Below are 26,463 nucleotides of genomic sequence, written 5' to 3' on the forward strand. Positions count from 1 at the left end.
ACTTCTGTGATTGAAGGACCCCAGTAGCTTTCCAGTGGAGGCACAGGATCCTGTGCAGATAGTTGGGATATGCTAAAAGGGCTTTTCTAAGTTCCCAGTGTAAAGCATTTATAAGAGGGCTGCATACCCACTGATTCTTGGGACCATAGCTTCAAACCCACAGGAAGCAGTGGTGTTAATGCAGGGGATCAAAATATTTTTCTCCCACTGATTTGGTTTTATTAGATGTTTACTGAGCTTCTCTGAGAACTGAGTACAGGAAAAACATCCATTTCTGTAAGATCTTGGAAAGTTTTCTTGTTGGTGTAATGATGTTCATAGTTATCCCACTTATAAATAATGTATCTATATCATTCCTTGTGCAATTCATGATAACAGCCAAGTTTATGATGATCCCGAAATATTTTTAACTACTGATTCAAAAGGCATTCAGGAAGTGAGGAATGTTACCTGTATCCATCAAGTTGCAAATGTGATTAACTGCTTCTGGCATTTGTTATTGGAAATCAAGTGAGGTGGGTGCTGGAGTATTTTGGAAACAATTTCTAAAACAGCAATTACTGTAGACTGAATAAATTGTCATTTGAGAAATAAGAAACCACTTACTAGCAATTTGCATCTTAAATACTCTCAAAGCTCCAAACTGAACTCCTACACAGAATCTTTGGTATGGAGATGAACTAGTCTGCAGAAACTGTGAGTAGCTACAAGGAGACTGTGCTTTCACTCAGCTCTGCTTGCCCTAGGAAACAAATGGGTGTGCAGAATACATGAATTAAAATACACTGATAAACCTTAGAGGATGGGTAGAAAATAAGATGGGGCGAACCACTGTGACAGTTAAAATCCCTTTTTGCCTCCTTCTGTTTCAGGCTAACTATTACCATATTACAGTACTTTTGATAATGCCAATAGGCATTGAAACCTCATTTCCATTGTTGGGTGTTTTTTTGGCTGTAACTGGGGAGACTTTAGAGAACAGGGTCAAATTCCTGGGGAGAAAAGTGGAGCTGAGGCACACATTGCCTCTGCAGGAGACAAAATGAGGTTCGACACCTTTGTTTGAATTCGAAGTTACAGAGGATCATGGAGGCCCTGTATTGGGTATCTGCTGAAGAATCCTCATGTGAGGAAGATTTAGGCAATACATTCTTGGCTTGAGCTAATATGCTATCACATATTTTCATTTTCACCATTAAAGCATTTTGGGTTTTTTGTGGAAAAATATTAATTAATAAAAGCACAGTACAGATGTATTTCTTTTCCTTACAGGAAAAGAAACATACATAAATTTACATTGAATGTTTTTTCATTTATATGATTGACTTGAAGAAAACTATACTTGAAAAAGGGCATTAAATACAAAAGGAGCTATTTGCCAAGTGCCAGAAAAGATGATCTAACTCCTGGTTTAGGAATTCAGGTGGAAGTGAAGTAGTGCTGCAGATTTACATCAAGTCTCCAAGCAGGTGTGAATTTAACTCTTAATTAATTTTCACTGAAATTACTGGTATTGTCCTACTGCTTTCCCAACAAAACCATTCACGACCTAGTTATTTTTAACTTTTTTTTAGCTTGGAGCAAAAGCAAACATAGGGAGGAGAAATAAAGGTCAGGTTTTAGAATTTGAACTTTAATCCCTAAGGATTTATTCTGTCTTTCCTTATAGTGCAAGTAGGAAGTCTCTTCTGTGGAAGAAAGCTTCCTTGTAAAAAGTCAAGCTTGAAGTTAGGTTATTAAAGAAAACTTGAAAATAGCCAAGAATAGCCAGTCAATGTTGGTTTTCCAATTTGAATCCTTTTGCTACAAATAATAAAGCAATCTCTGCCTTCTAATTTAAAAAATGAGCATTCAGACAAGATTAAAGTTTCATCATTCTAAAAAGGTTATTTCAGTCTCTCATGAGATGGTTTGAATCAAGAATTAATGTTCTAAATTAAGAACTGTATTCAAACAGAAGTCATTTGTGCCAATTGAAATGTTTAAAGATAAATGTATGCTAATATATTTGACCGAGTTGTGCTAAAAAACTGGCACTGTCATAGTTAGTATTCCAAAACTGCTTGCCTACCACTGTGAGAAATGGCATCTCCACTAACTATAACTGGGAAGGGTTTAAGGAAAAACTTGTATTGTTTTTGTCAATCTGCTCTTTTAGTCAGTTTGAAAGCACTTCTTTTACAGTCAGTTTCCATCTAATGCGGCCTTATACAATTTATTTAAATCTTTCCATTGGTAGAAAAAAGACAAAACCACTTAGAATGTGATTGTGAAATAGGAAGTACTAGAAAGAAAACAGGAAGGCAAGTATAATATCTAAGTGGTTTTGCATTTCAAACTCCTTTGCTAAAACTGAATAGTTTTGGAGTTTTGGCTAATGCTTTAAATTATTTCTGTGTCTAAATTATGTCAAGATACTGGAGAGAAATTTGAAGACATCTAGTGGTTATTTTATGGAAGGCAATTGAAAAAAGTTATCAAGTTAAGCTTGAAATATTGTTGATTTCAACATTGTCAGAATTAGGCTACAGGAATTCAGACGCTTGAAAGCTGGCATTTTCTAGTAGGCAAGTTTGTAATCCCTCTCCTGAGGTGTGCTACCAATAACTTCTGGTTTGAATGAAAAATCAGCAGAACAGTCCACGTGACCACTAAAACATAATAGTTGATATGAATGGTTTGTGAGCAACAGAGGAAACAGAGGATTATCTGCTGTTTCACTGAAAACTACTTATTTCTGTGTTCTGTTATGGAACTGCAAGTGTTAGGCAGTTCGTGCAATGTAAGCAACATGCAGTTTGTACTGTCATTGTTGCATCTCAGTGTTACCTTTGCATTCTGGTTTTTATGTTTTCTCCAAAGGTCCCATGAAGTTGTGCTGAATGGTCGCATTGGTGTGTTTTTACATAGGCAGTGTGGCTATATGTAAGCAAGGCAATCACAACCTGGCTGTTCATACTTTAACATCTTCACTGGATTGGGTTGTTGGCTTTTCTTTTTGAGAAGTCTGCTGTGTACTCTGAAGATAATCACAATGAAGCAAAGATGGGTACAATAAACTATTTAATATTCCCAGTGTATGAGTAGCATAGTGATTAGTGTTGTGTCAGTATGGTTTGATGCATGCAGCTCAGGAAATGCAGCAAGGTTCTCTTCAGCTCTACACATACCCTCCTGCATGACCTGCTTCAAGACATGTTGCTTCCTTGTGCCTGTGTTTTCTCGACCATTGATTTTCTATTTTTATTGCCTATTAATATCGAAAACTTCTTGCTCTAGCTCTACTTTGTGTGTAGCATTTAACAGATTGAGGCCAAAGAGTTTAATTCCTCTGAAGCTCACACAGTCTCGTGTACTGCAGACTACGTGTGCTTGTATATAAGAAGTGGTAGAGGGGTGAATCACACCATCTTTTTTCTTTTTTTTTTTTCTTCAACGTTTTGCCTGCCATTGCATTTTTATCCCCTTGTTAGTACTATCATTTCAAAATTCCTCTCCAGTTTTGTCATCTGCTGAAGTCACCAGCCAAATTCAGCAGTCACTACTGTCATGTTTTATAGAGCAAAGATTGGATTTGGCTGATAGGAGTGAGTAAAAAATGGTAACTTCATCTTCTACTATTCCTGTTCATGAGCTCTGGGAGAAATGATATTTTTCTTGAGTGAAGGATCATAGTGCATTCAAGGATGCATCCTGGCCATGAGGAATAGGTGTGCTGTAACTCCTCAGCTCACAGTGACTGCCATGGTGGGATAGAGACACTGCATTGAGTTTAATTGTATGCATGGATCACTGTGGATCAGTATCTGCTCCTGCAACTTCCAAACTACAGCCAGGGTCTCGTCCTTACAATCAGCTCTTGACAACGCCAGTGCCTCTTGAAGACCGTTCATATGAGTAGTCACAAGTGTTGGTTTCTTCCTGCTTTCAAAATGATGTCTTAATTGTACATGGCACTCATTGCAAATTTCCAGGAGCCTCACTCGTGGCTCAGGATGTGTCTGGTGTCAGATATCTGCTGAGCTAATTCTGTGCTGTGAGAGTACTTGTGTTAGTCATAATACCCTTCTTGTCATGCATTGTTAAATAGGACTGAGTGTCAACAAGCGAGCGCATGTCAAGACACCGAGAGATTTTAAATAGAGTTAGGATACGTCAGCTCATGCGAAATGCTGGTTCTCCCACCCTGTGTGTAACTGGGTGAGGAAAAGGAGCTAAATAGTTTCCTTGTTAGAAGAGGCATTTGGTAAAGGTCACTGAACACTGTTCTTTTTCCAGTTGAATTTGAATGGCTTTCCTGTTGCCCAAAGTAAAATGCTTAGAAGGCTGGAAGTTGAAAACCATGCTTTAACCAGTTTAGTTAAGGATTTGTTGTTGTTGTTAATCTAAAGAGCTTTCTGAGAATCACGCACTATGTTGGCAAACGATTGAACCATCACCCAAGAGAAATTAAAGGACAGGAATATGTTACTCATAATTATGCAGCTCCACATGTAGTTCTGTACAATGTTTAAGTGTTTCATAAACAGGGCTGATACCCAACAAGTAGTCGGTTCTTATTCAACATTATTCCTTTCACGTGAAAGGTTTTACAGCTGTGTTCCACATCTCTCAATAACCTCTATAAGAAACGCGTGCTTATTTTACACAGTAAAAAGGCAAGAGGGTAAAAGATTAATAATCTCATGGCCACAGTTGGAGAACAGGTATTAGCATTCAGAGTACATTGTTCTTACTGATTGCTATTGCTACACCATTAAGGCCTAGGGAAATAATAACATGATTCTGCAGAATAAATCAAATAACAGGTTTCTGGTGATAGATCAAATTTCTGCTGTAGCTTTTTCTTTATGCGTGAAGGGTAATGGATTCTTTCTCTGCCTTGCATCTTGTATCAACACATCCATGTATGTAAGTTCAGTGCAAGTAAGGAGAAGGGAAAAGGATAGGTTTTGATATTCTCTTTTCCTCAGGAGTAAGAGCGAATCAGTTTGCTCTGCAAATTGCTGTTGCCCAACGACAGCGCAGGTTCACTTCCAAACATGCCTTCAAACATGTGCCTTTGCAATTACACAGCTTCTGGGCCTCATCAGTCGTTGGAGAACACCCTCCATCTGGTACCATGTTATTACTGCTACTTTTCAATCTTACCTTCCTTACCTTAATGCCAGTCCTCAGTGCTCAGAAACAAAGTCAGCACACACGTGAATCTGGGTCAAGTCACCAATCTTTTTTAAAACTATCAATTTTTCTATACCTACCTTCGTGTATCTGAGATTTAAATGCCTCCAGCTGGCATTTGCAGGTTTTCTGCAGCTTTAGTGCTATATGGTAGTTTTGTTGTTGGAGAAGCTAAAATTCCCAGGTAATTTTTTACTTGGAGGGGATCAGAGTGAAACAAAAGGGACCCATGTATAACACATCTGCTAACGAGAGTTAGCAGCACTGACTTTAGACGTTGTACTGTGTTTACATACATATTTTTTGTTTCTGTGGCTTTTTCATTTTCTTAAGAATATTTTTGGTAATTTTAATTGAAAAATTTTATTCTTTCTCATTTGAGCTAATAAATGAAGATTCCAAGTGTTACCAAATGCTGGCTTCTTATTTTGACTCTCAGTGAAACAGCTTTTGCTAATGTGACACTGTCCTATGCTAATCATATTACGCATTGCAGTAATAAATGGTCACAGCTCCTCCATTTAATGTTGATCCTGTTTAAGTACTGGAAGGTAATATTGTTAAAGTCAAATTTCTAATTATATATTACTTGTTCTTTGCTTCACTGCAAGAAACACTTGGATGAGGCTACTGCACAAAAAAATAGGCATTACTGCTTTAATAAAGGAGGATCATTGGTTTTTAATAATTCAGTTCTTTATAGCATGTTTGCCTACAGTTGAGCTCTCCAAATGATATGTGCTTGAAAAAACTTTCAAGCCTTCCCAACAGGAGTCAAATGAGTTTCCTTTTGTGGATGGCTTGCTATTAAAAATAATATTGTTGGACTTCAGATTTTAATTGCTCATTTTGCTTTGAGTTAAGGGTTATTTGTGCTTGCAGCATTGCATCCTACAGCAAAGATCAAGGTATGCTGTAAGGAAAATAAGACTATTGTACAGTGCTTTTCATTTGTAACGTACACCGACTCGTGTAACTGATCGGCGGCTGACTAACCTGACTCAGTTCCATGGCTTCATTCAGCTTCACTCTCAGAATTCCTGTGGTCTGCTGAGCAAATAAGAAATATCCCAAATTTAAAACATGACCACCATGAAAGGTTTCCAAAAGATCAGACTTGTTAATAGGATTTTTTCTGTTCCTAGGCTCGGATGTTATGTAATACAGCAAAAACCCATTTCTTCTGAGAGTAGAGCATGTGCTCTGTGAGGAATCCTCGACACTGAGCAAATGAAATAAAAAGTCCTGTATTTAAAGAAAACCAACCAAAAAAAAAGACAAAAAGAAACCGAAGAAAAACCCCTCTGATTTTGGACAAGAAAATATTATAGTGATTAACGAAGTATATTCATGTTATGATGATATGCTGTTTTCAGAGAGGATGTTATTAGGGTTGGCTTTTGAGTGCTAAGTTAATTTGAGAAGCACAGTTAAATACTAGAGATGCATGGCATTTTTTTATTGGTGATGAGCTCTTAAAAATGCAATTTTAGGGTTATTCAGTATTTGGAGTTGAGTTAGGCAATGAGTATCATCTGCAAGGAAAAGAAATATGAGAGATGCATGAAAACAGTCTGTTCTTCCCTTATTTTGAAGGGGGTTGAATTGGTAATAGTCATGTTTCTTTCACGGTTTTTAAGCAAAACTTTGATGCTTTGATTCCAATCAGCATTTTTTAATTACTTGGAGGGCAGAGGAAGTTTAACTTAAAAATAGTTTATTGGCAACAGAATAATAGGAAGGGCTGCAGGTGATTGAGCTTTAATTCTGTCAGTCAAAATTATTTTTAGAGGTTAGAAACAAAGTTTTATCTTGAAATTAATATATATGTATTTCTTACACAGAAATACAAATCTTAGGAATGGAAATGTTTGGAACTTTTCAGTCACAAAATGATGGTGTAAACTTCTGAAAGCCACAGCGTAAAAGGTTTAGTTCTCCTCTCCCGGTGTCGGCTTCCTATATGCGCTAGAGGATTTTCAATTCACGTCATTGGTGTTTTGCTTTTGTTTCACAGAGAAATGGTTAATGCATGGTTTGCTGAGAGAGTTCACACGATCCCAGTCTGCAAGGAGGGAACCAAGTCCCAGAGCGAAGCCTGTGCCTGTCACCAGCCTGCCTGTGCCGAGACCACCAGCTCTGGGACACCAGCGAGGAAAATCTCCGCGTCTGAATTCGACAGACCCTTAAGGCCTATTTTTGTCAAGGACTCGGTAGGAGCAGTGAGCTTCCTCTCTGGCTCTGACAAGAAGGAACAGATGCCTCTGCAATCTCCAAGGATTGAGACCAGTGCAGGGGATCAGTGCTCAAGACTATTAGAACTTGTGAAAGATATTTCTAGTCACTTAGATGTCACAGCACTTTGCCATAAGATCTTCCTGCACATCCACGAGCTGATCGCGGCCGATCGCTATTCCCTGTTCCTGGTGTGTGAGGACAGCTCCAACGAGAAGTTTCTCGTGAGCAGGCTGTTTGATGTGGCAGAAGGATCCACCCTGGAAGAAGCTTCCAACAACTGCATTCGCCTGGAGTGGAACAAGGGCATTGTGGGTCATGTAGCAGCCATAGGGGAGCCTCTCAACATCAAGAATGCCTATGAGGTAAGCCAAGGAACTTTGTCTTCAACCGTTCTTGAAAAAGAAGCTGCCACACGATTACCTGCTGGAATATTGCCATTTTAATGCCTGTGTTTGGTGCTGTATGACTTAAAGCGGTCAAGATGCCAACTCAACACCATGGGTTTAGTTGTAATATGTGTATTGTAGATACATGTGCATACAGAAACACGAAGCTAGGATTAAGAAAATCAGAGTTCTGTTGAGGTGATTATTCAGAATTCAATACTGAGATGAATATATGAAACAAGCAATCTCTTGTTCAAAGCAAAACCACGAACCACGTTTGTGAAACTGTCTTCCTCTGTGGGCACAGATCTTTGAATTTTGTAATTTCTTCTAGATGATAAAAGGTAAACTAGGGATGGTTAATCCATGAACGTATTTATTAAAATGATAGTCTAGGCTCAGAAAAAAAGCTTCTCCTAGGGTTTGGGTTTTTTTGTTTTTTATAGCAGTGGTCTTAATCTATTGGCACTCATGTTCTACAAATGCTTTTCTATAGTTCATACGCTGATAGCAACAACTTTAAAAAATTATTGGCTAGTAATGGAACCTTTGTTATCCTGGGTGACAGTCAAAATATTACACTTTTCTTAGCCTATAAACCAAGGGGAAAAAAACCCTGGTGTTTAGGCTAGTAGTCTAATAATTGCATTTTTTCTTATATCAGGATCCAAGATTCAATGCAGAAGTTGACCAGATCACAGGGTATAAGACTCAGAGCATTCTCTGTATGCCCATAAAGAATCACAGGGAAGAGGTAAGTTGCCATCTCAGGATCACATCACGTAATACTATTTCCAGTCAGGCTGATGCTTTAAACTTTCATTAGCCGGCAGTCATCATCTTCCAACCATCTTTTTTTTTTTTTTTTTTTTTAAGCAAGACTGCTTATGTTTGTTTAGACTGTAATTTTATCTTATCTAGTAGAGTAATGTAAGCCAAAGGGAACTGTCAGGAAGAGTTTAATCCCAAATGCAGCAGTAGAATATATGTATTTAACTCCAGAAGTGCTGTTCCTACTTCCTGTACTCAGTATCTGTCAGCATTAAATTCCTCAGCACACTTACTGGTCTATCTCAAATTGTGATTAAGTTACTGTACTTCAGCTTAGCTTGTATCTATATTGCTTCATTCAGAGGGCACAAACTGGGTTTTATTGTTATCTAAAAACATGATTATTTTTACACTCTTTTAACTCAACATGGTTCCTAATTTATTACTTATGAGCTGACATGAGGCATTGAAAAACACGCAGTGTCAATGTGATTCAGAAGAGTCATCCTCAAGTCATAACTTAAATCACTTCTAATTTGAAACAATGTGAATTGCCTCACTGAACTCTTGTCCATATTTCCTGTCCATGCTGCTTCTCCTGGGAGCTCTCTCATCCTGTCTCATGCTACTGCAGTAGGGAGAATTCTTATTATTGGGCTAACAACATCTTCTTGCCCTGAGTATGTGAAGAGTGAATTCAGTAAAGCCCATGAAAGCCAAAGAACAGGAAAAGATGAGATGCAGTCTTTGGGAGTAAGGAAAGTATTGTTGGGTTTTCTTTGATCCTGACTGTAGTGGCCTTCAGCCACATCACCAGTTCTAGAATACCTCTCCCCACAGTGTGTCAGAGCTTTGAAATGGAGATTTTGCTCTCCTGGAATTCATTTGTTTTTCAGAGCAATTATAGTTTGCTTCCAGAAAGCTCAAGCTTCCAGCAAGAAATGTTGCCAAGATTGATTTGAAGATGACGTACCTTCTTTTTTCTGTTCTTCCATCTTTCACTCTTTTTGTAGAGTGTCACCTTGACTTCTACTGCACTGAACCTTTTTTTAAAATTAAATTAATTGATTAAATGCCTGCATTAACTTGTTTATTGAATCTTATTCTAGCTGACCCAGATGATTGGCTAGTATTTCCTTTTTTCACATACAGCAAATTTCAGCTTAAATGAGTTTGTTCCATTCTTCCAAGGACAGCACTTGATCTTTTCCTACTCCCACTCCTGCTTAAAAGTCTTCCCTTTTGTACCTGGCAGCAGCCACCGCTGGCCCTGGGCCAGCAGATGAGCAGATGCCATGTGAAGAACTGTCAGGGATCAGTGGTCCATGTCAGGCTGATACAAGGCTTCCAATTTCATCCGAGCCATGCCATTTTTTTTTTTTTTTTTTTTTTTTTTTTTTTTTTTTTTTTTTTTTTTTTGTCAAATGGAAAAATTATATGCTCCATGGAACCGGGCACAGAAAGGAGCTACAAAGCCCTGCTGGCTGGGGAGTGTGGAAATGCTCACTTCTCACTGGGTGCTGCTGGTGGGTGGGGAAGGAATAGGAGCTGCAGTCTGTTTGTCCAGCCCACCATGACTTAAGGGCTGAATAAACCTGCAATGGGCCGTGTCTTCAGCCAGCTTCCTCCTCCTGAGTGCATCTGCAAGCGGAAATGAAGCAGGAATTTGTTTATTTTGACGAGTTCAGCCAACCTGAAGTTTGAGGAGTGTTACCCTCATAGGCAGTAATTTGAAGGTGTTAAACTGTAAGATTTCTTACAGGAAAGGATGGCAGTTTGTAATTTTTTCAGCGTTTTACAGTCTCTACCAGAAGGTTTTTCTCATTCTCACTGCAACAAATGACTGACATGTTTTTGGAGAGACACTGGAGTCAGTGAATCAGTCCTTAATTTTCCATTCACGTTCTGCTGCTTTTTTCTGTTTAAAAATCCCCCAAACAACAAAACCAGAATAGTGGCTCCTCCCTGTTAAAATAATAAATAGATAAAATTTAAAAATTCCCAAAGCCCCTCTAGAAATATTGAGGCTTGTGAATGCTGCCTTAGCCCAGGATGTCAGCAATCACAGTCAAAAGATGATTCTGGAAGGCATCCAAATATAAACACTGAGAAAGAGAAGCAACTGGGGCTTTCTGTTTGTTTGTTTAGTATTAGTGCTATTTTTTTTTTTTTTTTAACAAAAGAGTCAGTAATTGAGAGGAGGAAAATCTCATGCTGGTTACTAAACCCTCTGGGCCTGCTGAAGTACGGAGATTTTTCCACTAGATGTTTTTCACATTTGCCTATATTTCCACGAGCTATGTGAGAAACCAAAGTCTCATTTAAAAATAACAGCTAGTAAGAAAATCCATAAATGACAACAATTTGATTCACAGAAGAGCTCATGGAAAGGGCCCAGGAATTATTAATAATGAGGCACACATTGCAGTGCAATAAGAGGACTTTACCTTTCATAAAGCTTTGTAGACACTTGTAAACAAACAGTCACTTTGACAGGAATGGGTAGGGAACAGACATCTTTGCTCCATTCCTCAGCTTGAACCAACTTGGGGAGCTCTCCAGAGCTGATGGAAGACTCAGTAGAGCTCTCCAGCAGGTTTGGAATACCTGGAGAATGGATGGTCTCTGAAGCACAGAGCCACCACAAGATCATCTCCAGGAGTGACACAATTTCTTGTTATTGCTGTTTTGTGGTTTTTGGGTCTTTTTTTCCTATTAGTTGGGCATAGTAATTTTCATGAAAGTCAATCTCAGTTTAATTTCGACTAAAATCTGTAGGATTTTCTAATGTGGAGCTTTTAGCTGAATTAACTGAGATGGGTCTCCCAAGCTGTGAGCATGTAAGATTGAATTTCCTGGTAATTGGCTAGGGAAATGCTGGGGGGTTTTCTAGCAATGCTTACTCAGTTGTTTGCTTTGTTGTTTACTGGGACCCATCTCCTGTCACTGGGAAGCTCTTCCCAACAAATCAGGGGTGCTACTAATTAAAACAGCCTTTGAAAATCCCCTGTTGAATTTTATTGTGTAAAATGGGACTGGGCACACCTTTAGCCAGTTGAGTTTTCTCCCTCAGTGAAACCTTCAGCTATCACACATCCCAATTGTGGCAGGAGAGAGCAGGTCTAGCCAAGATGACTTGAAACAATCTCAGTTCCAGCAGGAGTCATGCTGCAGGATTATGGAGATCAGAAATTTGCTTCTTGGATGGATTTTTCAGCTTATACTGAGGCACACATTATAGTAGCTAGACTGCTGCAAAGCATGGAGGTTACTGCTGGCATGAATGATTGAAAGGGATGTGAAATTTTTGTTGATAAAAAATGACGGTCTGTAAATACAGTTCTATCACTGCAGAATAATTTTATAAGCTTGAATCCAACATCTACAAGACCAAGAGAGCAAAGTAAGGTCAACACTACTTTGTCTTCTGAAGTGGGTATGTTCTCTTACAAAAAATGTCAAGTTCCCATTTTCTGTTACCATTCTTTGGCCGTAGTGTCATTTTCCTTCAGGTGCCAGCAAAGTAAATTAAAAAAAAACAACAATCTCCTTATCAGAAGTCAGCTTGAGTAAGAACCTACTGAAAAAGGCACCAGCTGCCTGTAGAGCTGGAACAGCTTTCACAGAGTTAGGCCTGTAATTTTAATGTGCAGAAAACTGCAGCATGAAGCCATCCATATAAAACCCAGAGCACAGTCATCAGCATTGAAGTCATCAGTCGTCACCCACCGGGTACTCAAGGTAGCCTGCTACTTTTAGAGGCAGGACCCAGCTATTGCAAGAGAAGAGTAAAAATGAAGTTTTCTGGTAATTAGAAGAAATCTCTCCTTGTAATGTGGATCAGAATTTATTAAACTGGAAAAGTACCACAGCTAGAAAAAAAAGGTTAGAGAACGAGTAGAGCATTGGCAGATCACCAGTGTTACCAGCAAGAATACAATCAGGAAACTGTGTTCAGATGTGGTAAAACATAGGTGGGTATTGAATCAGCAATTGATGGAAGGTTTGTTCTTCTTTGGGACTGATCAAAATTCCTTTTTGTCTTTATGGTCTATGTCTGTATTATGTGATCTGAATGGAAAATAGCAAAGTACTTGGTTTCTGATCCAAGGGGAATTCCCTCCTGCTCTCCACTTATGCTCTGCAGTACTCCTCTAGATACACTGTGTTCTATAACCCCACCTGCCTAGTCAATATTGGAGGGAAAGGAAAGCTCAGGAAAAGGAGCTTGTAGCACTCCACAGTACACTGCTTACTTCAGCGATTAAGCCATAAACTCACAGATGTCAAAGCATAAGCAGATCCTAATTACTTCAGTCTTTCCCTTAGCCTTGGTTTTCTTCAGTCCAGAGTAATATCTTAAGCTTATTTTAGTTCCCTGTGTAGCTGAGCCCAGAGCAGTTGGTCACCTTTGATTCAGTTTTTCTGCTGGTCCAAACAAAACTCCCAGCTGAAGATAACAGATTTGACCTATTGTTATTTGTGACTTGTTTAGAATAAGTTTTAAAAATTAGGATTTAGGTTTCAGACAGTGCTTAGCATTCTCTAAAATGCAGGCATATGTTCTCCATGGCCCCAAATGCTACCACATGATTGACTTTTGTCCTAATTATATAATTACTTTAGTAACAGGAGCAGATCCTCTCAAGTTTCCTACATCTTCTCCTAATTACCTGGTTGCAGGCAAGACTCCAATGGCTAAAAACTGCCTGTCTGAAATTTTTTTCTCATTACTGTCTCTGCACCATATTCTATGGAATTCTGAGAAGTGCACTGAAATTTTAACTGATATAAATGAAGCCAGAATTTGGACCTGTTTAATTTTTAAGACTGTTCATTTTGTGTGAAAAAGAAATGGGCACAATACAAAGTTATCTGGAACCTTAGAATGCTACTGAAACAGCAACTAAAAAGACAAGGGTTTGCATATGCACAAAATTTTTATCCTCACCAAGTCAACATGAATTTTAGCAGGTTTGTGCTCCTCATTACTTCCTCCCTTTGAGTTAAAATCCTTTACTGACAGACCTTGTCAAAGATTTAAATTGACCATTGCTCTTGCAACACCTGTATTTGTTAAACTATCTGAAACCTGGAGTGCTGAGGAAAGGAGCCTAAATAGTTTTGTTGGATTTTTTTTCCTGTATTAATACGGTCCTCTTACTGTTTTCTTATAGGTTTTTTTAAGCACTGCAGACTTTCCTTTCATGGAGGGGATGTATTTAAATAACCAATGTGAAAGTACTCACCTTCTGGGTGAAAAGCCTCTGGCGTTGTTAAAGTTGTCTTAGTTGATGCTGGATCACAACTGGGAAAAAAAAAATTTAATCAGCACCCAGGGAAGACAGTGGCATGAGAAGAGGTCTAAGCATTAACCTTTGCACATGTAGGTTAACATAAAAGCATAATAACTGGTTAAGGGATTTTCTTTTATTCCAAGTCTGCCAGAGAAGTGCACAGGCTGGTGTAAATCGTTATTACAGAGAGGAAGTCCACTGGATGAGAAATATTCCTCACTGAAGTAAGATAGAGGCTGACTGTGGGAAAAATGGGGCAGTATGGAATGGAGCTGACAGTTGAGCTTTGTTTCAGACAGACATTTCTGAGCCCACAGTTGGCAGTGATTCATGTTAAAGAACAATGGCTTTACTTACAGCATCAATATTTTGGGAATGCTGGGCTGAGAGATAGTAAATTGTCCTCTTTTCCTTTACAAATATAAAACCACATATCTTCCTTCAGTTTAGCAGTTACAATTTTACTATTAATGGTTAAATGCAACTTTTTAAAACGCTTACCACGCAGTTTTAGTCTGATAGTGTTTATCCTAAAAAAGCAAGATGAAAAAACCACCATTAGCATTTTGCATTGGTTTTACACTAATTAGACTTCAAACAAAGGAAGTTCTTTGCAGCTTTTTCTATCGGTTGTTGTAATCATGCTAAAAAAAAAAATCTAAAAAGATCTGAAAGCTTTGCATTATACTTTGTCAGATTAATAACACTGTCTCAAAAGCAGTGGAAATGCAGAATTATATTAGGGAAAGGCTAAGGTCTTCAAATCCTGTAATCTAGGCAATGTTTCTGTATGGGAGAGAAACATTCATTAACTGAACAATTTGATTTAATAGTCAACCAAGCAAATACCTGTAATGATCAGTTATTATCTTACATAAATATGCCTAGAAGTGGAATCCAGTGACAGACTCATAGAAATTAGCTGACTTCTCCATTTTGAATAAACTAGGTCGTTGGTGTGGCTCAAGCAATCAACAAGAAATCCGGAATTGACGGCACTTTCACAGAACAGGATGAAAAGGTATAAAAGCTGGATGTTTGTCTCTTCTGTTTTCAGAAGGGGAAGGATGGATATGTTTTTAACTTTGCTGCTCAGAATTTTTTAACTTATTAAAAATTAAACATCTCTGAGAACTTAAACATTCCTGGCCATACTGCACTTTTTTTTCTTTGAGGCCATGAGAAATGTGGATGTGAAATAATTTCGTTTCTGGATCACCATGTCATATATCTCTGAAACACAGACTTACTCTACTGAAATGCACTGTAAAACACTTGCATAACTCTGAATGGACGTAATTTTTAATTAATTAGTTCTAACTCTCCTGACAAACTCAACAAACATAATTTGAATATTAAAATTTGTGGAGTGATTCTCTTTTAAACACCATGTCACTTCTCAGTATACCATTTGCAGGAAAAACAAAAGCTTTAGGTAAATTACGAACAATATATGAGAGAATCAGGAGAGCAGCCAGTAGCATTCATTCCTAATTTTCCCGGTGCAGTTGACTTTCAAAACTTTCAGGATTTCATGTTCAGATAGGTGGAGCAAAAACCATGCTCTGCTCAGGCTGAAGAAGTTGACTTCACAATCAGCAAGAAAAGAATCAGAATTCACCCTTTCTCTTTCAGAACTTCCCTTTTAAAACAAAATGCATACTGTGTATCTGCAGACTATCAAAATTAATCCCATCCTGAATGAGGAAAAAATATTGGGGTTGCTATGTTAGCAAATTTTTATTTTTACTTCCCCAGGGACTGAATTCCCTCAGAGGGACAAGTTGCCTGTGGTCAGTTTTTCTAGATAAAATATGCATTGCTGCACACTTATTTTTTCCTTGAAGCTGCTTTTTAGATGAACCCTACTTGTACCAAGATAATGATCTTCAGATTTTAGCTTGCAAAAGAAGGGATTCTTGAGGAAATGAGAAATTATGAGAAGCTGAAAAAAACCCAGACCCTGAATATGCGGTTGCCAAAAATAACAAAAATATCAATTAATACTTCAGAGTGAAAACAAAACGTTGCAGTAGCTTATCTTTGACTAGAGTTGAGATGCTGTGGGACATGATGTCTGTGAGATGTTGACGTTGCTTTGCCCGCAGGATTTTGCGGCGTATTTGGCGTTTTGTGGAATTGTTCTTCACAACGCTCAGCTGTACGAGACGTCTCTGCTCGAGAACAGGCGCAATCAGGTACGGCCAACAGCTCTGTCCCGGGGATACAGGAATTAGGGGGGGGTTGCAAGTAATCAGCGCCTCCTCTTCCTCTTTCTCATGTCATAGTTATTCCTTGGCTGCCTTTAATCCCTGTGACTGAATGCTGTCTCTCTGATAAAGCTCTGAGGAGCTGCTCTGAGAAGAGGCCGAGCACATTGCAGCCTGGGCTGTGAGGAATGGCCTGTCTAGGGGAGGCAGGTAGAGCCACGTGTCAGCAAATGCATTCCATGTTAATACACTTGATACTGCCTGCAGTTATCCTGTGGTTCATTGTATGTATTAAACCACCAGAGGTGTCAGACTCCAGAAATTACAGGCAGGAAGGAATATCCCTGTGGAATAGCAGAGGGAATACTCACTGTTCCTTTAGACTATTACCACTGCAACAGCCACTAACCATATTTTCAGTAATGATCACGTGGAAAACTGAACTTCCCTCTGATTTCTATAGCTCTACTTTGCTGCCAGCTTTGTAAATGATGGGTTGTTAATGCCATGGCCTTTATGGGTGCATATGCCTGCCCTGTATGATGTGATAATGTTTCAGAGAAAAGACTAGACAGCAGTTGTTTTAAAATTTTTCATGGTAGGTCCGAGTTCCAACTGACTATCAGTGTTCGAAAATTGGTACAAATTTGGACAGTTGATTAAATTGCCTTCGTGTTTCTTGTGAGGAAAAAAAAGCTTATTTGAGCAGCTAAGTCCTTCAACAGCAGCTTTGAAATACAGCAGACTGTGTCTAAATTATGTTTTCACCAAATGAGTTAATTAGGCTCTGTTAGAATTACAACCAAGAATAACTGTGTTCAGAAGTCTTTAAAAATGTCAATATCATTAGTTGGAGAAGGCCCAAATGAGCCATAGGAAAATAGCTTTCCTAAGGACAAGCAACTGTGTTTGGATTTCACAGGTTTCATTGGACCTATTAATGCCTAAATCCATTCTGCTTCTCTGACTGAAAACATCAGACAGCTTATTGTGCTATTTAATTCTTCCATTAAAAGTGTCAAACTGGCTAATACTGACTGTTACCTTGCAATCTGTGAGAGCCAAAACTTATTTCTGGTCACAGATATCAACATTGGCTTCCCTGATTCAGGGGAGAGGAGAAGACTCAAAGACATCAGTAATGATAATTATTACAAAAGTCATGATTAGTCAAAGCCTCACAAATGACCTTTTCTTCAGGTGCTTCTTGACCTTGCCAGCCTGATTTTTGAAGAGCAGCAGTCTTTGGAAGTGATCCTGAAGAAGATAGCAGCCACTATAATATCCTTCATGCAGGTGCAGAGGTGTACCATCTTCATAGTGGATGAAGACTGTCCTGTGAGTATGTTTATTTTGTCTGAAGGCACAAGTGGTTATTCCCTGGGCATGGGGTGGCCTTCTCATACGTTCTGTTGTCTTTTCATTCTCTTTTTTTTTTTTTTTTTTTTTTTTTTGTGGCATCTGCTCAGGTTGGGTGTTGACATGAGTGGTTTTGGCCTTTGTGTAATTAAAGAATTTCTGTGCTGACATATAAATTTGGCACAGCTTGTAAATATCAGCATTTCTTCTCTGGGTCATGACTAAAGATTCGAGACACTTCAGTGATATTTAAAGTTCAATCAAAAGATACCTTTATGGTAGGATCCAGTGTGCTGAATGACGGATGTGGAATGAAGCTAAATAATTTTGCACTTGTCTTTAGTATCAAGAATAGGTCTTGGTAACTGCAACAAGATTTTAATGAGTAATACTGTTCTAAATAATGACAGCCTTATACAACTGTGTATTCAAGCATCCTCTTGATTTTCCAGGATACATTTTCTAGTGTCTTTCACATGGAATCTGAACAATTAGAGGATTCAGCTGAAAATCTGAAGAGGTAAACCAATTAATTTCGACTTTTGTTCATCCTAGGAGAATGCTGAAGAAACTATGCTTTTAATATTCTTTTAATAATAATACACTTATTTCTACTGAATCCCACATATTACTGCTATTATTGTAGAGCAGCTTTTCCCCTGAAGTGAGCATAGACCAACTCTGTTACCTTAAAAAGGTCCCACTGAGCAGAGCAGGAGAAGGGCTTGATCTCTTTACTTGGTCAGTCTAAGAACATATTTGTATTTCAAGGCTAAGCTATGGAAATGTACAGAGGAGTTGCTCTAAAATAGATTTCAAAGAAGTCCCTGTGGATGACTATGTTATAGAGGAGACATATGCAAATGAGTAGGTAATAACCAAAATCATGCTTTTAGTCAGTTATTTTAATCATTATCCTCATCTCATAGATAAGGAAGATGACTCAAAGGACATGTCTAAGTCAGGACTAGAGTCCTAAAATTCTAACTCTCATCTTTGGGAAGCCACTAAGGAGTTCAGCTGGGAGGAAAAGAGCTGAAATAAAATACCCAGATAAAACAGTTCCCAAAGTTAGCCTGAACCTCTGTATTCAAGTTTGAAAATTACTGTCTCTGTCATAAAAAAGTTGTTTCAAATACTGTCAGAAAGAGACACAGTTGTATACAAAATGCTCTACTACAGATATTTTGTGCAGGGAGGAAACGTCTGAGCCCCTTTGCTGTTGTTTTGCAGTAACTATTTGTTATATTAAGTTTAATTCATATATGGAAGAATGATGTCCAGAGTGGGTGACTTGACCAACTAAAAGCTGTTGAGCTGTGTTACAGTTTTAGGTAGTGTTCAACCAAAAAGTACAGGGGTACAACAGCCTGGTAAGATCACAAGCGAAAAAGAAAATTCCTCTTTTGGTCTGTAAGAATGGACCCTTCCTCTTCATTATCCTTTCATGGTGACTAGTTAATGGACTCAAAATGTTATTTACTGCTTGCATGGGCCACCAGGAGCTTAGTTCTCATACCAGATAGGGAAGAGGAATCTTGGAGGCTTAGCTGCCAATCAGATTCTTGTTCATGAGACAACACAATTATATGCCAAGGACTGCACTGGGTCAACCATTGCAGTTACCACTTCTGCTATGCTTCAAGGCCACAATCTCAGGCAAGAGCAGAAATATAATGACATGGATTAGATGGGAAGTATTACTTTACGTAATATAAAATTTCAGGCTTGTTATACAATCAAGGACATTGAATCAAGCCCCATATCAGACTTTTTTTCAGAACTGGGGGGGCATTGCTTTGTATATGTGAAATAACGAAAGAAGAATTCCTCTCCTCGAGCCCTGGAACATCTTTATACCAGGAAGATAACAAAAGTCAAGTCAAATGTTGGAGGGAAACTTCAGGAGCTTGATGGGAATAGGTTTATAAGTAGGACACGTGTCCTCCTCCAAGGCAGGCAAAGGGTCTAAGGGAATTAAAATACCTTAAATTGTGGCTAAAAAAGTGGATATGATTGATTCTGTAAAGATACTTTGTCCTGATTTGGAATAGACAGTTCTATTTCAGTAACAGAACCTCCATGTGACCGATTGTCCCTTTACTTTTAGAAAAAAATTTAAATCAATTTAGAAGCAGAAAATTTACAAGTGATACTTGCTGCACTCTCTTAAACTGATATGTGAATTTCCCCCAGTATTGGTTTTTCAGGAGTCCCAGATTTGTGAATGCAGTTTGTTTTCAAACAGTTCTGTTTATTTCTACACAGACCCAGCTGTTCATTCTTTAGCCTTCATCTGTGTAAACTGTAGGGAATTGTTTATTTCTTCAGTTTGGTGTTCAGTGTTAATGTTGTTGAACATGAAAGAAATGGTGGAAAGCATGCACCGATCCATGCTGCAGTTTTGTGATGACAGCTGGGTTAGGATACAGGATTTGAACTAAACTCCATTATATACCTATTGGTTTTATTTATACATCCTTCTCTCATATGGGAAAGTTATTTCTATTACCTGCCTGGCACAATGAAATTATTCACTTTTATGTGAAGCACATAATAATAATAATAATGTTGTATCCTTCAGGGACTATGATACAAACAAAATCAATTACATGTATGCTCAGTATGTCAAGAATACGATGGAGCCACTCAACATCCCAGATGTCTGCAAAGACACAAGATTTCCATGGACAGTAAGTAAAATAAGCTTAGGTTTGAAATTCAGAAATGGAAAATGTTTTCCTGTTCAACTTTTAAACCTTTTTTTCCTTTCCCCTTATTATTTCTGTCAAGGTGGCCCCAGTTAAAAATGGTGCAAACACACAGTGAGTGTTGGGAGGCTCTCAGAAGCTCCTTCCCTTTTATCCTTGCCTTTCCTTTCTTGTTCTGGCAAAGATAAATATAATGATGCAAGTTCTTTGCTGCAGTGGAGATGGATCAACTTCACTTTTCTTTGGGAGCTTTTGCCTATCACTTCTTCAAGTGTGAGCTGGTGATATGGTGGATGACTGAACAGGATACTGGAGAGTGAGGAGGGAAGGTTACTTGGCAAGGCTCAGGTTCCAGTCAGGTTTCCTTCATGGCCATCATCAAAAAAAGCGCAAAGTTTTAATAATGTATTTTCCCATATTTTCAACGCAGAAATTAGGAAGATGTCTCTTCTTCCTATTATGTTTATACCTGTTGGTGGAAAGGTAACAAAAGGGAGAGGAGCTACTATGATCAGCAGATGGCTTTTACCAAAATTTGTTCTGAGACAGACAACAAAATGATCAGAAAAGACAGTGCTCAGTGTGATTGTTGCAGGAAGCGGAAAGAAGGGGCAGGCTCATGGTGGGGAGCTGGGTTGTTTCCCTTTCTTTTCCTGGGCAGGTTTTCTTGGATGTTCTGGAGTGGGTTTCTTTGACAGATTGAGCAACACAGGAACTGAGTTCTCAGACTAACCCTGCCTTAACTGCAAGACTGCAAGTACAGACAGAATCCAATGGATATACTGTATAGATTAATAAAGGAAGAGGTGATAATTTTCAAGACATTGACAATCATCCAAACAACTGTTTGTTGGAAACAGGCTGTTGAGGAGGGTTAGAGTTATTTTGGTTTTTTTTTTCTTGGAATTCACCTATGTATATAAAAGAAACCCATAAAAAGAAAGCAACAGCGCTTTTAGAAGGAATCTGGATAATGTTTTTCAGCAAAACAGAGACTGCACTTGCACTACTGCAGGAGCAGGGCAAGGCAGGAGAGGATAAATCCTGGAGGATCAATGTTTTGAAAGCTGATGCACCCTGACATGAGGGAAATCCCAGGTGTTGCCAGTGCCCCAGAAACCTTGGCTTGCCTCTTTCTTTGGAGGACATTCAACAGCACTCACCTCATGAAAATCCTGCCACGATACTCTATACAGTCCCTGCACACAGCAACAGAGCACAAAGCAACAATATAAAAAAAGAGAGCCTTTTGACCAGAAATATTAGCATGTGCCCATTTCTTTTGATGTCACACACAATTAGAAATCGGACCAAAAGTACTTCTCAACAGCTGCTGTGCTATTCCTGGAGCAATCAGAGCAGAGCTTTTTGGCCTTTTCTCCCCAGGTGTTTGAAAAGGAGGCATTATCTCTTGGTTCTATCCTTCCACTCCCCAAATAAATTCATCTTCTTCTGCTGGAGCACAGTCCTGGCAATAGTGCAGAACACTGACCTAGCTGTAGTAGTTTTCCTGCCTGTTGTTTGTGTGCAAACTCATTGACGGCCTGGTGGCTTTTCGAAGGAAGATTTAAGCCAACACTAGTTGTGGAACCCATCTCTACAGCTTTTTCACTTCAGCCACCTGAAAAACAGCCTTTAAAGCTGTAACTGTGTTTTTCTGTTTGTTTAACAGAATGACAGTGCAGAAAATGCAAGTCGGAGCATAAAGAGTTTGCTGTGTACACCAATAAAAAATGGGAAAAAGAATAAAGTGATAGGTAGGTATCTTTACAAAAATAATGTTGTACATTTCATAGATAAGTTTATGTACTCCACAGTAAAATCACAGCAACATGCAATCTCAAGCCAGGAGAGAAGATCTTTAATTATCATGTTCTCAACTAAAAAGTCTACTGCAACCTTGAATATAAATTGCTCACCTAATAAGCTGCCCAAGAGTAGAGAATGAATCAGCCTTTGTTCCTGGCATCAGTAAGTCCCACAAGCCAACAGAAAATAAAACATACTGATTCTTAGATAGGAGCGTGGATCCAGTTTCATCAGCTTTTAGTTTACTTGCCCAATTTTTTAGAGTTCCAAGAATGCCTTTTTAATGGTCTTCAAATAATTTTCTTTGAGAATGATGGCAAAACTGCACTGCCCAATTTATAGAGTAAATATGATGTCCCTTTTTTGTGAAGACAGATTTAGGTTTTCAACATCTGAGACAGAAAGAGCAACCTCATCTTTATTTAATAGAGTTCTCTGAAATTTCTTTTGCTATTGGCTTCTTTTATGAGTTTTTATTACTTTATTTAAATATTCCAACAAACCCTAGAAGACCAAGATGAAGACTGAAGTGTAGAGCTTTAATTAGGGGTATTTCACCTTAATGTGAGCTACTGATAAAACAATTGTATCTGCTTTTTTTTTTCCCTATTGAGATTTTCTATTGAAGTTCAAACTGAAAGTTTCAGTCAGACCACCCATTTAGGTGGGCTTTTCAAATCTGAGTCATTCTCATTGGGAATGTTCTTGGAAGTATTTTATGGTTTCACAGATGCCTCATGTTCAGATGTTTAATAGGGCAAGGTGAAGAAGTTGTCTTTGGGACCATACCCAGAAGTTCCTTTACTATACTACATAGCATGTATGACTATTATTATAAGTCTGGTTTCTTTCTAAAATTATTTTTAAGACTAGGATACCCCAAACCAGAATTTGGCAAGTGGAGTGGGGGTGGGAAAAACTGTCCACATCAAACCCAAGCAAATCTTACTAGCGAGAAAGATGAAAATAACTTTATTCTCCTGACTTGTGCATTTCTCAGGTATGTGGTAAAAGCTTTACAGAATCTTGCTGTGATTTTATAACTTTGTTCCAATGAAAGGACTTCCTTTATTTGTAATCAATGGATCTCTCAGTGCTTTGGGGAAGTTTTTGGAAGAGGTTAAAGCATCTTAAGTAATACACAGTATATTTACTGCAGCTCTATTTTTTTAAGAGACATTTATGTGCAAATACTGTGACTTTTAAGAATTCATTTACTTTTGTGGCATATTCACTGTCTTAATCTTGTGCTCATTACATCATAGTTGCTATGGAAATAATTATAATGTCATAAACTGTACTAAACAGAAATCTGAAAGTCAGTTTCAAGCTTGTTTTTTTTTCCCAAGGAAAGTTAATCTTGTTCCTTATTTGAATGAAACCTTTTCTGATGGAATTATATTCTTTTACTGTGATTCAATGATCCATTCCTTTCCATCTCATTCCATAAAGTTCAGAATTCTGTCTGCAATATTCAGATAGCCCAGTCCCTGCCATTACACTTAACATCTACAGCTATGGTGGTCTTGGTCTCTTTAGAGGAGACTCTGATACCGAGTTCCCCAAACAGAACACAACTTGGAAACAGGACAATGTTGCATTGTCACCAGACATCCAAACTTGTGAGGCCAACATTCTTCTAAAACCACAGTTGGCATGGGTGTGCTGCGTTTTTTTTCCTCAGTTTTATTATCTACTATAATAGGGAAGATGCACACATGGTAATTTTTTTCAGAATTTTTAATTTGCAGCTGGGCTATCATGGCACTTAGCCAGGAAAATGCAGCTTTTTATACTCATGGGAGTGAGAAAACATTTGGACTCCCTTAAGGCAGTACTGACCCCCAAAGCAGTTTTGGCCAAAGACAACATAATCCTATAATTCAGCTGCTGTAGTTAATATTCTGGTGTCTTAGCAGGTAAAACTAAGGGGAGGTGTATTTTTTAATTCCTCCCTGCTCACAATGGTGTCAGGGATTTAAACTGCAGCAAGGTGTGGTAAAGTTACCTGTCAAACTTCTTCATTGACATGTGCAGAGAAAAGCCCAGAAATTCTTAACAGAAAAATAATGTAAATAACACCAAGTTTGAACCTACAAGCTGAATTCAGTCAGATGCTTCTCAAGTTCAGTAGTGTTTGGAAGGGGCTGTAATTCAACCACATCCTCAAAAAATGGACAATCGTACTTCAGCTTTGAACCTCAGCTTGGGTATTCCCTGTTTAGTTCATTTACTTGAAAAAAATCCTAGTACTGGCTCAAAGAAGAAAAAACTCTGTGTACCACTGTTCTGACTTTCATAAATGTTCTTTTGGCATGGTTGCAAAAATTTAATTAGCCTCCAAAGGACAAATTGTCTTCAGGGATTAAATCAATCTAGAATCCTATTAATAATAAAATTTAGGATGAAAACAACCCTAGAATTTCACAGGTTAATCAGGTATCTAAAGCCCTACATTTTTGGTTTACAAATACTAATAAATACTTTTTTACTTACTACATATATATATATTTAACATTTATTTTATAACACATTGAAATTACCCTTAAAAAAATGGAAAATCCTACAGCATTGCTATATATCACTTATGTATGTTGGTGGTCTATACTGTAGGTTAATGTGTCCTAAACTTAGTTCTCAATGGTGAAATGTTCTCTGGGTCACTTCCTTTCAATTTTGTGTCCTGGCACAGGGGTTTGCCAGCTTGTGAATAAGATGGAAGAAAAATCAGGAAAAATCAAGGCTTTCAACAGAAATGATGAGGAGTTCCTGGAAGCATTCGTCATCTTTTGTGGCCTGGGGATCCAGAACACACAGATGTACGAGGCTGTAGAAAGAGCCATGGCCAAACAGATGGTGACATTAGAGGTGAGCCCAAATCTAGGTGGTCCTTAATTAGCCCCAAAGAGATCCTCATGTTCCCAGACCCTCTCTGTTCTGCACGTAAGTGCAGCTACTCCCAGGGACACTGAACAGAGATTGTCATCCCTCAGGAGAGCAGCATTTGGGCTGCTGAGCTGCTCGGGAATTTTCTGCTTGTTTCTGACTCTGCCAGCAGACTCTTTAATTTGGTATTGTGTCCTGACTGCACTGCTGAGATTTGTGGGGAGCTGGAGGCATCTCCTCCTCTCCACGAGGCTGCACTCTGGCAGCACAGTGGCTGTGTTGTTGCGTAGGAAAAGGGAAATGCTTTGGCAGATTAAGGCGCTTCCTCTTCTTGTCTGAGGGTTTTTGGGATGATTTTGGCTCAGACCTTCAGACAAACCAGCGTGAGGAGTAACAGCAGCATTATTGTAGGTTCTCAGCAATTTCCTCAGACTCCAACAAACCATATCTGGTCCCAGCCTGTGAATTGGTTCCTGTTAACCTTCACAGCTGAAGTGGGCTTTAGGCTGAGAAGCTGAATTACTCAGGGGTGATAACTTGAAGCTGAAAGTGAAAAGTGTGTAGATTTTGGATCTCCTAACATTAATTATGTAAACAGAAGTGTTTGCAAAGCTCCTAAAATGGGATTATGTGCCCTGTGGCTTCTTTACAGTTCTCAAATAATCCTGTATTAGGTCATGTTAAATAAAAAGCGGGTAAAACTATTGTGAAAATCATTTGCTCATATAGCAAATCTGCAATTCTGTCTCCTACTATAACACTTTATAGATAATATACAAAGTTCCAGCCAGATTACAGGCTAGCATATAAAATGGGTTCTTTACAAAAAAATTAAGCTCTGTAACATTTTCATGTCATATGTTCTCAATCTCTGAGAGCTTATTTTTTTAAATTTAAAATTAATATATTGTCTTTCAGACTTTTGTGCCGAGTCTCAGTTAGGGTAAAACTTTCATGTCTGAATAAACTCTTCAAAGAATTATTATGACAATAATGTCAGGCTCATAATAAGAGCTGTTTCATGTTTTATTTGTCTTTGAAAATGGGCCGTGAAAACTTTGCTAAGAGAAAATCAGAGTTCTTTGCTCCTTTATGGAAGCTATTTGTTTTCTTGGCCTAATAATCTCGAGAAGCTTCCGTGTGTGGGAGATTTGTAAAAGATGTAGATATCTCCCCATATGCCTTCAGAGAGCTCCATTTAAACTGGCTCAGGCCCTGCATGGACAGAAGATTTCATCAGAAAATGCAGTGGAATGCTGAAAAACCTGCTCTAGGAAAAGTACCTCGTTATTACATTGCCCTTCTGGTTGTACTAAGGGCTGCTTTTTTCTTCTGTAGGTTCTGTCATACCATGCTTCTGCTGCTGAGGAGGAAACGAGGGAGCTGCAGGTAACAGTGGTAATTGAATTTTTTACTATTACTTTAGAAATATTGCTTTAGTAGAAAAACCAAGAACAGTCCTGTACATGAATGTGATCACTAAAGGGGCATATGTTCCAGAAATAAAAATGACATTGAAGCTTATACTGATGGGCTCCTGAGCTGAATCACATTAAAGGGAGGTATTACAATGTCTACAGTGAGAGATAAAAGCTGGCCAGAGCACTGTGAGAAC

At 38.4% G+C, this 26,463-nt stretch overlaps 1 protein-coding gene and 1 long non-coding RNA gene across 14 annotated transcripts in view; one reads left to right on the forward strand and one right to left on the reverse strand.

The window, feature by feature from the left end:
• The window catches only part of LOC148224089 (uncharacterized), a 136,601-nt gene that overhangs the window by 83,853 nt on the left and 26,285 nt on the right, over positions 1–26,463 (reverse strand). For all 3 annotated transcript variants that reach the window (XR_015803452.1, XR_015803454.1, XR_015803453.1), the window contains exons 3-5: positions 14,375–14,403; positions 13,826–13,884; positions 6,178–6,231 (exon numbers count right to left, since the gene is read on the reverse strand). This is a non-coding gene — a long non-coding RNA (uncharacterized LOC148224089). The remainder of the gene's footprint in view (positions 1–6,177; positions 6,232–13,825; positions 13,885–14,374; positions 14,404–26,463) is intronic.
• PDE5A (phosphodiesterase 5A) overlaps positions 1–26,463 on the forward strand; it is a 104,722-nt gene that overhangs the window by 59,997 nt on the left and 18,262 nt on the right. For 8 of the 11 annotated variants that reach the window (XM_014886637.2, XM_088164225.1, XM_088164226.1 and 5 more), the window contains 10 exons: positions 7,199–7,781; positions 8,470–8,559; positions 14,823–14,894; positions 15,982–16,071; positions 17,284–17,421; positions 17,895–17,962; positions 20,027–20,135; positions 21,826–21,910; positions 24,655–24,830; positions 26,187–26,246. In XM_014886637.2, coding sequence (XP_014742123.2) covers positions 7,199–7,781; positions 8,470–8,559; positions 14,823–14,894; positions 15,982–16,071; positions 17,284–17,421; positions 17,895–17,962; positions 20,027–20,135; positions 21,826–21,910; positions 24,655–24,830; positions 26,187–26,246 — 1,471 coding nt within the window. Of the gene's footprint in view, positions 1–7,060; positions 7,782–8,469; positions 8,560–14,822; positions 14,895–15,981; positions 16,072–17,283; positions 17,422–17,894; positions 17,963–20,026; positions 20,136–21,825; positions 21,911–24,654; positions 24,831–26,186; positions 26,247–26,463 lie in introns of those variants that run through there. The other 3 variants (XM_088164224.1, XM_088164227.1, XM_014886639.2) reach the window with 2 other exon arrangements.

The sequence above is a fragment of the Sturnus vulgaris genome, chromosome 4 (genome assembly GCF_052056855.1).
Source record: "Sturnus vulgaris isolate bStuVul1 chromosome 4, bStuVul1.hap1, whole genome shotgun sequence".
NCBI lineage: Eukaryota > Metazoa > Chordata > Aves > Passeriformes > Sturnidae > Sturnus > Sturnus vulgaris.